This window comes from Rhinolophus hipposideros, assembly GCF_964194185.1.
Source record: "Rhinolophus hipposideros genome assembly, chromosome: 24".
NCBI classification, from domain to species: Eukaryota; Metazoa; Chordata; class Mammalia; order Chiroptera; family Rhinolophidae; genus Rhinolophus; species Rhinolophus hipposideros.
The window spans coordinates 10742969-10756898 of NC_138070.1; the positions used below are offsets into that span (position 1 = coordinate 10742969).

The following is a 13930-nucleotide window of genomic DNA, read 5'->3' on the forward strand; positions in this document are numbered from 1 at the left end:
TAGGGGCCCAAGCGCCAGCCGTGCCACTCTCCACTCTGGGCTGGGCTAAACCGCACACTTGAAACCCAGCATTAGGAGGCCTCTGGCAGGGCTGTTGTACTTGGGGCTTTGATGTTTTAATTAGCCAGCGGTAATATTAGATGACTCAGGAGGGGACAAATGGGAGATTAATATAACAGTCAGGGGCCCTGCACGGGGGATGCAAATGACTTTTCAGAGTGGAGACTGAAGTGCTTGGGTTCAAAATGCAGATTAGTGGCACTTGGGAGTAATTATGCTGGGGACAGAGCACACGTGGGCTTTGGGCTGTGGCTACATGTGTCCTTTTCTGGATGTGTGTCCACGGTGCGCCATGGAAGCTTTTCCGGGGCAGGAAACACTGACTTGATCTAGTGGGTTTTGTGGGAAGGCGGCCTACGTTGCCTGCTCCTAGATTTGGAAAGAAGGCTCTGCGTTTACGGCATTTCAAAGGCTGTGTCAACGCCTCTTTGCTTCAGAGCCTGCCAAGGCAGTGAGGAAATGAAAGGAAACGGCCTTGCAGTCCAAGAGGAGACAGCCAAGGTGAGGGCATGTCAACCTGGGGGCTCCGAGCCAGGAATTCACGTTTGTAGTATTTCTGACACCCTGATCTATTCTCCCCTCTCCTTCCCTCTTTTCTTTCTCTTCTTCAACAAATACACAGGGAAACTACTATGTGCAAGGGACTGTGTTCTAGGCCCTACAGTGGTCCCCATTCTCCTCCCATAACTAGGAGAAGTACCTTACAGCTGTTGCTCTAAAGCAGGGGTCTGCAAACTGCAGCCTGCAGGCCAAATCTGGTCAGACTCCTGTTTTGGTACAGACGATACGCTAAGAATGGTTTTTCCAGGCTTGGTAAGTTAAAAAAAATAAATAAATAAATAAAAAAGAATGTTTCATGACACATGCAAGTTACCTGAAGTTCAAATTTCAGTGTCCATAAATAAAGTTTTATTGACACACAGCCACGCTCATTTGTTTCTATTTTGTCTGTGGCTGCTTTTGCGATATGACAAGGCAGAAGAGGAGACCAAGACTGTATGTGCCACAAAGCCAAAAATATTTCCTATCTTATCCTTTATAGGAACAGTTTGCAGACTCATGATCTAATGGATTGAATTCCAATGGTGGAACTCTAAATTATTTTCCATTCTCCATCTGCTTAAATGTTGCTGTATTAGACAGCTTTCCTGATCATTTGTGAAAACAACAAAACCCTGTTGCCCTCTGCTTCCTCACCACCCTTACTATGCTTTATTTTCCTTCACAGCGCTTATCACTGCTGGCAATTGTTGTGAGTATGTATGTATTTGCATGTATATATCTATGTCTCTATAGCTTATAGAGTTGTATATGTAGCAATGGATATTTAGACACATCCTTCTGCCTACCCACTGTTCACTTTGCTCTATCTTCAGCTCCTACACCAGTGCCTAACATGTGGTACATGTTCAACTAACATTTGAGGTTTGCTGTGGACTGAACTGGAGCCCTCCCAAATTCATATGTTGAGGCCCTAACCCCCAATATGACTATATTTGGAGATAGGGCCTTTAGGAGGTAATTAAGATTAAATGAAGTGATAAGGGTAGGACCCTAACCTGATAGGATTGGTGGCCTTCTAAGAAGAGGAAGACACATCTCTCTCTCTCTCTCCTTCTTTCTCCATGCACACACAGAAGAAAGGCCATGTAAGGACACAGCAAAGGTAGCCGTCTGTAAGCCAGGAAGGGAGCCCTCACCAACCGTGACCATGATGGTACTGTGACCTCAGACTTCTACCCTCCAGAACTGTGAGAAATAACTTTCTGTGGTTTACACAGCCCAGTCTGTGGAATTTTGTTATGGCAGCTGGAGCTGACTAATATAAGGTCTAAATGCATTTCAAAATCGTGGCGTCTGTTAAATAGTAAGCCAGAGACTTTGGTCTTGATTTAGTAGACAATGGAGAACCCCTGAAGCTGCCTGACTGGGGGTGATCTTATCAAAGCTGACTTTTGGGAAATATGTGACGGCAAGACTGCAGTGCGTGGGGGCGGAGAGGGCGAAGGTAGAGACCCCTGGGGGGGCTCCTGCAACAAGGTAGGTGAGAGGCTGCAAGGGTGGAAAATACAGCTGTCGTGGCAAAGGGCAGGGAGAGAGGAGATGGAGATCGTGGTGCAGGAAGTAGGACGAGCGCTTTGGAGTGTGAGAGAATGGGAAGGAAAAGGACAAAGTTGACACTGACACAGAAGCTTCCAGTCTGAGTACGTGGGAGCCTGTCGCAGAGCCTGTTGGGAAGTAAGGAGCAGGAGGGATGGGAAGGTGGAGGGAGGGAGGATTTTAAGGCAGGAAGACCGACACCAGACTTCAGCATCTGGAAGATCTAAAAAGAGAAGCCAAGCACCGTGCCCTTCCCCAGTTATAGGCTGTCACCACCAGGAGCCTCGCAAAAACCGGGACAAGAGCATGACAGCAGGGAGAGAGGCACCTGTGAGACGGAACATCTCAGGAACTGTCATGGGTTGAAGTGTGTCCCTCCCAAATTCCCATGCTGACATCCTAATCCCCAGTACCTCAGGTATGACCTTAGTTGGAGTGTTTTTAAGGTCATTAAGTTAAAGTGAGGTCATTAGGGTGGGCCCTCATCCAACATGATTGGTGACTCATAAAAAGGGGAAATTTGGAGACAGACATGCATCTAGTGAGAATGCCATGTGAGCATGAAAATAGCCATCTACAAGTAAAAGCCAATCAGAGGGGCTTGGAGCAGACCCTTCCCTCATGGCCCTCAGAAGGCACCAACCCTGCCGACACCTTCATCTCAGATGTCTGGCCTCCCAAACTGGGAGACAATCACTGTCTGTTCTCTAAGCCCCCCAGTTTATGGTGCTTTAGGAAACGAATCCAGGAGCGAAGGCCCACACTTGTACAAAGCAAGTAGCTTCTTATTCTTTCACGGCTGGCACCAACCATAGCTCCTCCATTATAAGCCTGCAGCAACCTGCCCCGCTTGGCTTGTCCTAAAAGGAGGGCAGTGCACTGAGGCGGAGCCGGGCAGCAGGTCATTCACACCGGGGGCCAGGTGCCACACACCGTGCCCTTAGCTGCCGTTCCCGGCAGCACTGTTCCAACCTGTGGGCACCACCTCTTCAGGGCAGCAAGTGCAACCCTGGGCCAGGACCACAGACCTGCAAACCAGCAGGTACGCACCCATCCGTGCAATAAAAAAATTGCTACTTATAAAACTTAATCAACTGTGTTTAGTACCTCGGAGTATAATTTCCTTGTAGTGTATTCAAAGCAGTATTTCTAAAGTGATTCATTCTTTATAATAACTCCAGGGAAGCTTGAAATCGCTTATTCTCTCTCTCTCTCTCTCTCTCTCTCTCTCTCTCTCTCTCTCTCTCTCTCTCTCTCTGTCTCTCTCTCTCTCTCTGTCTCTCTCTCTCTCTCTCTCTCTCTCCCTTTTCTCCCTCCTTCTTTCCCCTGATTCAGTCAGTGGAGGAAGATTAAGAGAGGGGGTGCTCAGAAGTTAGCTTCATCACAGTTTGGGTCCACAGATGAAGGCCTTTGGAGAGTAGGGGGTCTTTAAGTTAAATTGATGTTGTCTCCAAAGGGGCTTAAGCTTACAGTCGCAATGATGTCTCAAGATAATCCGATGTTATTAGATAACTTGAAACCTGGTTCCATTCCCAGCCCAAAACGTATATGTGCGCTATGAATTAGTTTTAGAATAAATCCTGTAATAATCTTGTGGTCTACCCCCATTATATTGCATTGGACTATGTGTGTGTGTGTCTATTAAAAGCATTAACTTGTTAAACGTAAATATTTAAAATGCACAAGCTTTGTGATTATGTTTTAGCCTTTTTACCTTTTAAAAATATCCTAGGACCGTCAGAAAATGGAAGTGGGTAGGATCTCTATTGACCTCTGAGAAACTGTTGGAGGGGGCTTTGGTCACTGATATCGGTTTGAAAAGAGAGAAGGAAAACAGACTTTGACCCAACTTGGCCCATCTGGGGAAAGAATAAGGTTTGATGCAATGAATGAACATAGAGTGGTGTCACTGAATCCTGACCCAGAATGTCATTGTCCCACGCGGAAAACAGTCCGGCCAGCTTGCATAGAATATATTCACTATCAAAATAAACAGCAAAATAAGTGGAAATTCCAGCAGGGCTGAACCCAAACCCTTGATAATTCAGGCTCCATTTCCTGGCTCCACCCTGCCTCTGACCACCTAGCGCAACAGGATACAGAAGACTGATCTCATGGCGATATCACCTGTAAAGACCCAGGTAATGGCGTGGGTGGAGGGAAGCAAAATGTCACCAAGATTTGGATTCTGCTGCCCCTGGGGCCTGCGGGAGACTCTGTTCAATATAAATTCCTGGAGAACGACTTTGTTGAGGGTCCTTTGTCCCCTGGTTGAGGGCCCCCAGGAATACTGGATAATTTGAGAAAGGGGAGGGGACTACAGATGCTTTGGGGAATATCCAACCTGGGTGTCTAACTCTAGTCATGAGCCGGATCAAGATAAGGGGGGCAAAAATGAGTTTAACAGCAACGTATAGCTTGGGATTGGGGGGAGCCTCCCACAGAGAGAAATTAATCTCAAAGTACAGGTTTCTCAAGTGCTTCTAAGAGGCTAAGGGGAGGGCGTTATCAACAGGCACTCCAAGATGTCAACCTGAACGGAGCCAAAGGAATGTGCTAGAGCCAGCCAGGTGGGGAATGTCTGTGCATGATTCTGCAAAAGCCCAGCTATCGCGTTGTGATAACGGCTGTGTGTGTGTGTCTTTGTTTGTCTCTTGGCTTGGAAGTTTCTGGAGGTCAAGGCAAATATTTAATGAAAAGATGATGCTTTGGCTGTGAATACCCCAAGGGCAGGGATCACGTTCAATTTCATTTAATTTTGAGTAACGTTTAGTAAATGCCTATTTTATGCCTGACCTGGGCTAGGTCTGTGCATGTCCACTGGTTCACTGAATTCTCACGGTGACCCATTTTTCGGATGTGGAAACAGAGGCTCTCAGAGGTGAAAGTCACCAAGTTAATAGGCACCAGGGCTGGGCATGGAATCCAGGGCCTCAAAGTTCCTACCTTTCCACTCCAGGTCTTACTGCTTTCCCCTCTGTGTATCCCTAGAGCCTGGCCTCCCGGAGGCACGCATAGCACAGGGCACATTGATTTGAGTGAGCAGCAAGGATGATGATGTGGTCATAAAGGAACAGCGTGCAGGTCTGTCACCGAGATTCAGGGAGTGCTCACTTCCCTTTCTGGGCCACAAGGGTACCATCTATAAAATAGGAATAGTGCTTCTTGCCCGATCTGTCTCACATTACCAATATAATAACTAATGATATAGCCATATCTAAATCAGCAATGTAATACCTAAATTAGCAACGTAATAATAGCCAAATGATAACAACCACCATCACAACAATAATAAAAAATACACATTTTCAGAGCACTCGTTCTATGCCAGGCACTGTAGAGTGGGCTCTGGGGCTGTGGGTTCAAGTCCCATCTTCCCCACTTACGAGTCATGTGACCTTCATGAAGCTACTAAACCCGCTGTGCCTCAGTTTATTCATCTGTAAAATGGGGACAGGACTAGTACTTCGTTGGGTTGGGCTCGGGATTCAATAAGACTGAGGACCTCAAATGCTTAGCGCTGTGCCTGACATGGCTCAACGAACATGAGCTACGATTGTGACAGGAGATGCTGTCATCACATACATTGTGTCATTTCATCCTCTCCACACCTCCACGGGCCTATTCATCTCTGTTAGGAAGGGAAGGCACAGCATAGACGCTAATTAGCCATCTGACCAAAGTCACCAGTGGGAAGAGGCTGGAACATGGGCTGACCTCAGAGCTGAGTGCTTGACCCAGGGCTGTGGGTGAGTGAGTCAGAGGGTTAGAATGGCCACAGCCCCATTATCAGTGTTACTGTTGTTTATCCGGACATCATTACTTCTCAGGAAGTCTGAGTTCACTTAGGTTTCCCTGGGGCATGCTGGGTTGTCCCTGAGAGCCAGGGCTGGATACAGCGTGGCTCAGTCTGGTTACCCCCTTTTCGGTTTTCAGCAAAGCCAGTACCAGCTTGGGGTGTGTGCTCACATTGAGAGGGGCCCTGGTGGCTTCTGATCCTCTGAAGGTTGGGGACCCACAAGCATTCTCGACTTGCCTCATAATTTGGAGCTCTCCAGAGAGGCTGGGGTGAGGCTGACACTTACCTGGAAGGAGAGAAAAGCTTCTCAATAGATTTTGACATTTGGAAAGCAGCCAGAAGCCCTATGTCCCCAGGGGTGAGGAAGTGCCAGGTTCCTGATGAGGTGGTGGGGGTGGGGAGGGGGATTTCAATAGAAGTCATCTCTCTGACTACCTGATAGCCTTTGTCAGCAAGAGGCTGGAGAGGGGCAGCAGGCTGAATAAGAGAGGAGAAGCCAAAATGGAAATCTCACCTTCCCCAGGCCTGAGACCCCTTCCCATCCACTAAGGATTAGAATGATGCTTAATTAGTATCTGAAAATAGATAAGCAGAGCGCAGTTCTACTCCTTACCTCTTAGGAAAGCAAATCAGGCAGGCAAGGGAAACAGCTGCTTAATAAGAAGGGAAGGTGAGAAGGCTTGATTCAAATCCTAAAGTTTTACAGGGAGAATGGACAAAGAGCAGTTTCTCATGGTATTTATTCAGGGAAGCATTTTCACTTCAGAGGATTATTATGAATGATGTCAAAATTCAGTATGTCTCTCAGATGGTATTAGTACTCAAGACAACCTCAGGGATCTAATAATGATCCTTAGCAAGAAAAAAAAATGCAGTATATCAGCCACAGCTGTCCCTTTTGTTGTAACGCCGTTTCCTACTTTCTTCCAGGCAAACTCCTATGTAATCTTCAAAACCCAAGCCAAACATCACCTCCTTAGGTAAACCTTTCCTGATACCTGCTGAGGTATTTATGTTCCCATAGCATGTTGGGTTCCTCTCTATGTTAGGATTAATTATACTGTATCCATGTCTGTTTCCCACATTCATCCGTGAAGTTCTTAAGAGCAGGGAGGACGACGTTTGAGCTATGCACATGGCAGGTATTGGGTGAATGACGATGGGCAAACTGATTCATTCTATGTACCAGCCCAGGCCAGATACAGTTTACAAGGGGATGTTAAAGATGAACGTCAAAGTCACTCACACACTCTGTTCTAGTGACCAGGGACTTGAGTTTCAACGGCCCTTCCCACTGCTGACCCAGACTATTCGGCAAGAGAAATGACCACTAGATAAAGATTAACATCTCAGCCTTCCGAGATTTATTTACCTCGATGGTTGATTTTCCTTGGATTTGGACAAACGAGAGCATCTAGGAGGGTGGGACAGACCTCACTATTCCTTCAAAGAGCTTATAGTCAGTCTCCAGAGTCAGGAAATTCCTTCTCATGTCAAGCCTGCATCTGCCCTGCTTCACTTGGGCTCTGTTGCCTGTTGCCCAGTCTTTGAAGAAAATGCAGATTCGGCTGCTTGTCTGCCCCCTCCTGTCTTCCTGACTCAGGAAAGCAGGTAGTAGCTGGGTCTCTCTTTGTGTTATTAACAATGCTACCCACTCCCCTCCCAACGGATGCTTAAGAAAAGCAGAAAATGTGGGTTACCCCTGGGAGGAAGGAAGCTGATTCCAGGAGCTCCAGGTAAAAGTGGCTCTGAGCAGGTAGAGGGGAGGCTAAGCATAGGAGCTGGTCTTTCAGGTCGGAAAGAAGAACACTGTGTTGTTATTTTTTTTTTTAATTTAAACATTTCTGAGCCCCATGTCTATGGAGATATCTTAGTAAGAGGTAAACCGGGCTGCATCCTCAGCTCTGGGACACAAATATAACCGAGTGCTTGGGGCTCTGCTCCTTTCAGCTCTATCTGGAGGGGCATGTGAGAAGCTGAATCTCAGACAACGTACCCAGTGTGATCTCTCAGGCCAGTGGTTTTGCACTTTCTTTGGCTCATGGACTACACTGAGGATTTGACAATGAGAAAGCAGTGAACGTAAATCCCAAGCACCGCTGGCCCGTGTGTCTTGCTCCCAGGAGCTCCAAGTCTAAAGCTATTTGGCAGTCTTAACCTTAGAAAGTCTCAGGCTTTCCCCCTTTCTCCAGAACCCTTCCTCCTTCTCCAAGGACATGGAACTGTCATTTTAGAGAAGGCCCTAAGGCAAATTCTTACCACCTCTCCCTGATTGCTATAGACTGAACGTTTGTCTCCCCCCAAAATTCATATGTTGCAACCTCATCCCCAATGCGATGGTATTAGGAGGTGAGGCCTTTGGGGGGTGATTAGGCCATGAAGGAAGAGCCCTCACGAACGGGATTAGTGCCCTTTATAAGAAGAGACCGCAGAGAGCCCCCTCCCCCCTCCTGCCACGTGAGAGCACCGCGAGAAGACCACGGCCTATGAACCAGGAAGCAGGCTGCTCCAGACATTAGATCTGCTGGCACCTTGATCTTGGCCTTCCCAGCTTCCAGAACTGTGAGAAATACATTTATGTTGTTTATAAGCCACCCCGTCTATGGTATTGTTACAGCAGCCGCCAACTCAGACACAGATCATTTCACCACGATACCCTGCAAAGGCGGCCAGGGATCCTATTCATCACGCCTGCCCTGTTCCCACTATTGAGCCCCACTCCTCAGGCCTGAAGTTCAAGGTTATGCTTTTCAAGCTGTCACTGTCTGACCGAGGCGGACGGCATGAAAGAAATAACCATAGTCCTGCCATTGCTCAGATTTCAGCAAGATGCTCGGGGTCCTTCTGGTGGGGTCAAGGCCGCCTCTGCTTCTTCCCTATACCCCAGATCTCAGGGGTTACTCCAGACCAGCAACTACAAACCCTGATACCTAGTGGGGGCAGGTCGGGAAGGTAAATCGGCAAAGCAGGCTGGGTCATTTCAAGACAGAACAGTTGGCTGCATATTGAACACATAAGAATAGTCTTCATTTTCATAAAACATGAAATCATTCTCATTTTTCCTAAAATATATAAACCTCTCGGTCGACCGCTATCTGCCATTTACAATAAAGACATGGAGACACACAGATTTAACTTGCACCCTAACTTAATGAGAAGGACATAATAGGAAGTGGAGGGGATAATGGCAAACTAGAGAGCCCACGTCCTGTCTAGAGGGGGCGGCTTCTACTCAGACCAAAAGATTATTACCCCATAAGAATATAAGCTCAATATGGTCAGATTGTCCACATTTTTGAAGTTGTCAATATGATATTTATATAAAAGTTTTGAAATATTGGCAATAAATTCAAAGTACAAATATAAATTGTCTCTTAAGGCGAGACAGGGCAGACCTAACAAATCATGTCTACAGCCTGGATCTGGCCTGAGGCTGCCTCTTTCTGTTCTTTGTCTTGGGAGGATTTGCATTACGGCAACACCTTTTTATTTTCCACTAAGAAAGAAAATATTTGCTTTATTTATTCACTTAATCATTAATGGATAATGGTCCCGTCATGTTCACAGTGCGAACTTGATTTTTGAGACAGCATAATAGGAACCTCCAAACATTCCCAGATGTCACTGCGAGAGGTGAGTCCTTAGTTCGGGGGAGCATGGGTCTGACCTATTGCAGAATCTCTCATGTTCTTATCTTCCTGGCTAGACATCAACAGCGAAGGAAAGCACTGCCCACTGAGGCTTTGCAGTGTCTCATCGTCCCCTGGGAAGCTATGGAAAGAGTCTTTGAGTCATTGCTTAGATGAGCTGGTGGTGAAAGGTGCCATAGATTATGCACCAGAAGAAAGAGCTTGGCAGCCTGGCCTGTGCCATCCAGGGCCTGGGGCAGGGGGAGGGAAGGAAGAAGATGGCCTGCTGAGACCTGGATCGTCTCCCTGCTGTGACCTCCCACTGGTCAGTCCACCTGTACCTCACTGCAACACAGAGGAGGGCTGGGAAATTCACATGCTTCCCTAGGGTCGTTTTGACTCCATCCATTGGCTACCTGGGCAGATGAGAAAAAGGCACTGCTGTTCTCCAGCCAAATCTAGCCACTCTTAGGAATGATATCTACTCCGCTGCCAAAATACATCGTGGCAAATGGGCAAAGGCTGAAAAGTTTGATAACACATGGAGCTGGAGAAACAATCACGTGCCTACTGAGCCCGTAGGATTGGTACAGTCTTTATGCTGAGCCAGTTTTCAATTTCAGCCCAAATCACAAGTGAATGCGACCTTTGATCCAACAATTCCACTTCGAGGAATTTATTCTATGGATAAGCCTGCCCGTGTCAAATTAGGTATTTATACAACGTCATTCATTGTAGCGATGTCACAGCAAAACAATGGCAATGACCTAAGCATCCATTGGGGAGGACCAGCTCAGTGACTACGGTAGAGCCATGCAACAGAAAAGTACGCCACTGTAAAAAAGAACCAGGACTCTTTTTACCTACTAATCAGGATGAATCTCCAAGATATGTTGATAAGTGACAAAGCAAGGTGCAAAACAATATGTATAACGTGCTCTCATTTGTGCAAAAATAACGTGCATGTGTATTTGCCTATGCATAAAGGATTGCTGAAAGTACGACAGAAACAATGGGGAGGGAGACTGTGTGCCTGGGATAAGGGGAGAGAAAGAAATTTTCACCATGTATATTTTATATCTTTTAAATTCAGAGCCCTGGGAGTGACTTTAATGCAGAAACAGAATTAAAATGTGAAAAATGGCAAGCTCACAGAGAAAATAAAAGAAATCAAAGCCAAAATCCATATCCCAGGATAGACATTCGTGGCCTCAGCTCCCCACCCCTTCCCCCCAGCTGGCACCACCCACTTACCTGCTCCTTCTCTGAATATGGGTTGTTGAGGACCACGGGCATGTTGCCCTTCCCCCACAGGTCATTGAAAACACGGTCATTCTCCACGCCGAGGGGCAGAGGTTTGTGTGACTTGCCATCCAGATCTCTGAAAGGTAAGGCGAGGGGAGGTGAGGAAAGTGTGGCATGAGGAGGGACCAGCTGGTGGCCCTGGTCTGGAAATCCTGAGTCAGTTCACAACTTCCACCATTCACCCAAACGATTCTCTGTGGAACCAGCAAGCTTTGGATGACCAGCCCGCTGCTTCGGGGGGTCGTCAGCAACAGGTGGGAAGGTAGTCCCATTGTCAAACACAAAGGTGGGCTCATCCAAGCTGGCACTGATGGCTGGCCCACACCCGTTGCTGTGGACGTCCTTTCAGGATGGCCATGACATGGATTTTCATAGATCTAGGGACACAAGAGGCCCCTCACCTAGCAGAACCCATGGACAAAGCAATGGCCATCAGACTTCACGGTGTAAGAAGTAGGAGGCAGGAGGGATGGGGAAGGAAACCGGTCCTGTGAGCCAGGGTGTAAGTCATTCCAATGCTGACTAAGTAAGGCGTTGATAGCAAAGACTAATGACACCAGCCCAGGATAAACAGGAAAGAGTCTGAAAATAATGGGAACACGGCAACAAAAACAATACTATTAAGAAAGGTAGCTAGCATTGCTTAAGCACGTGCTATGTGTTAAACACTTGGCATACGTTTTAGTTCATGTAATCTTTGTGACAACCCTAGGAGGTATGCCTACTAAACACTGTTTGACCGATGGCAGAAGCGAGGTTGCTCAGAGTCACATATTCCAGCCTACCCGGCACACGCATTCTGCAGTGGAGGCTCTCGTGATCTTCACCTTCATTCTCATGATCCTCACCACTATCACTGACATAGGAAACACCGCCCAACTTCTCTTCCTCAGCACAACCCTCAACCGTCGTCATCATCACCCTTCTTCTCAGCATCACCACTGCCACCATCACTCTCACCATCATCGTCACCAGGACCACCATCCTCCTCCATCATCACCATCAGCAGCAGCGTCATTTCCACTGTCACCATCCTCCCAAACATCATCAGATGAGGAAACTGAGGCTCAGAGGGGTTAAATCACTAGCCTAAGACAAGTTGCCAGTGATGGTGGAGCTCGGTTCAAACCCAGGCTTGTTCCTGACTGTAGAGCCTGACTTCTTCACCACAAAGCGTCCCTCGCTTCCAGTCTTTGAACTCGAATAGGTTCAGGAGGGGGCTATCTCAGCGTCTTTCCACAGCCTGGCCATCCACTGAGAGGGAGAGAGGTCATGGCTGAGGTGGGACGGACTTTGCATTAAAATCCAGATCTCTTGCTCAGCCCTGCCTCACCTTTGTTCTCCTGCCCTCTGAGCGCTGCCCTCCTGCTTCCTGACACCGGCCTCTTTTTAACCCTCCTACCCAGCTTGACTCTGACTATGGCATCTGTCAGTTCCCCAACTTTGGGCACTGTGGCTTGTACTGTGGCCCATTTTGGCTTTGGTCCCAGGCATCCAGGCTGGCCCTCGTCTAGCCCTCTGTTCTATGTTCCCAGCTTTGGGGACTCCTGGTCCTGGCTCGAGAATTTCCCCTGACCCCCCCAACCTGGTGTTGGCAGTCATTTGGGAAGAATCAGAAGCCAGGGCCCAAGTGAGTGCCTGGCCCTGTGTGGCCACTTCAGTTGCTCACTCGGGTCCAGCCAGTCCCCCTCCTGGCTGTGTTTCACATGCTCCTGGTGGCTCGTGTCACTTTTGCTCTTCTGCTTGGGGAGGTCTGCAATTGTCAGAGGGGACCTACTGCTTTACTGTCTTTAAAATGTCACCAAAATATACCGGGAGTGGTTCTTAATTACAGATCCCAAGTCAATGGTTCACCTACATGGTGAGAAACAGGAACTGTCCGTTGAGAGGGCTGCTCTAAACATCACGCAGCTCCCTGTCAGCTCTGAAACCCCTGCTTCTATATCCCAGGACCATAAATGGGGATTCAGCAGAGAAGGGAAGAGGTTAACATTGTTTGGGCATCTGTAACATACCAAGCACTTGCACAGACATTATTTCATTTCATCTCAATGGAGACATTAAAAGCCCAATTGTACAGATATAAAAACTGAGCCCAGAGAGGTTATGTAAGTTTCCCAAGGTCCCACAGTAAATACGTAGTGGGGCTGGGGTTTGAAACTAGGTCCGACTGCTGCTCGGTTCAGATCCTTCTTTTTTTCAAAGAGAAAAGCTAGTCAGGATGCTGACACTAAACCAGAGGCTAAAGAGCAAGTAATCCAACATCTCTCACCCAAATGAGGCCAGTTTACAAAAATTACAGGGTACAATTACCTAGGCAACTCTGAAATGACTCACATGGCTCGTCCTGTGTGAATCTGCAGGAAGAGCTGCTTTTATCATTATCCTTTTTTTTAAAGCCTTTAATAACTTTGTTTAAATAATGCATTTGAAGTGTTTTGTCAACACAACCTTATTTAAGAGTCCTGTGTGATGAGCAGGGAAGAATATTTTTAATATGGCACCACAGGGAACGTTACAGGGTGAGCTGTTTTGCTTCCATTCACCCCGGGGCAAAATTAGAAGTCGATTTAGGTGGATTCGCAACCCCCAGTCTGTCAGTGATAAGCAGGTCTGAGGGAAATATCTGGCTCATTGCCACGAATTTGCTCATCCTGGGACCTGCTTGATGGACTTGTATGGACAGTGTAGCCTGCTGGTTAAGAACATGGGCTAGGGATTGGGTGAAATTGGATTCAAAGGCAAACTTGGCTTTGACGGTTATAAGCTGTGAAACTTTGGACATTCTGGATACTTAACCATTCTAACTCTCAGTTTATTCAGCTCTAAAATAGGGTTAATAATGAAATATGTAGTTCACAGGGTTGCTGCAATGCTTAAATGAAGTGACACTTACAGCACTTAGGGGTGTGGTACCTGCTGTCAGCATTACTACTAATTTGCTTATGGGTAGATCGGACAGAAATAGAGGGGGGGAAATGCTCGGCCTGCGCAAAACAGTCAAGATTCCTTTTATCCAGTGTGGTCTGGCAGAACT

The 13930-nt window shown here is 47.2% G+C and overlaps 1 protein-coding gene across 5 annotated transcripts in view; it reads right to left on the minus strand.

The window, feature by feature from the left end:
- The window catches only part of NOS1 (nitric oxide synthase 1), a gene marked incomplete at its 3' end in the record, with an annotated part of 105868 nt that overhangs the window by 57199 nt on the left and 34739 nt on the right, over positions 1-13930 (minus strand). For all 5 annotated transcript variants that reach the window (XM_081037071.1, XM_081037070.1, XM_081037072.1 and 2 more), the window contains exon 3: positions 10843-10969. In XM_081037071.1, the coding sequence (XP_080893197.1) occupies positions 10843-10969 (127 nt within the window). The remainder of the gene's footprint in view (positions 1-10842; positions 10970-13930) is intronic.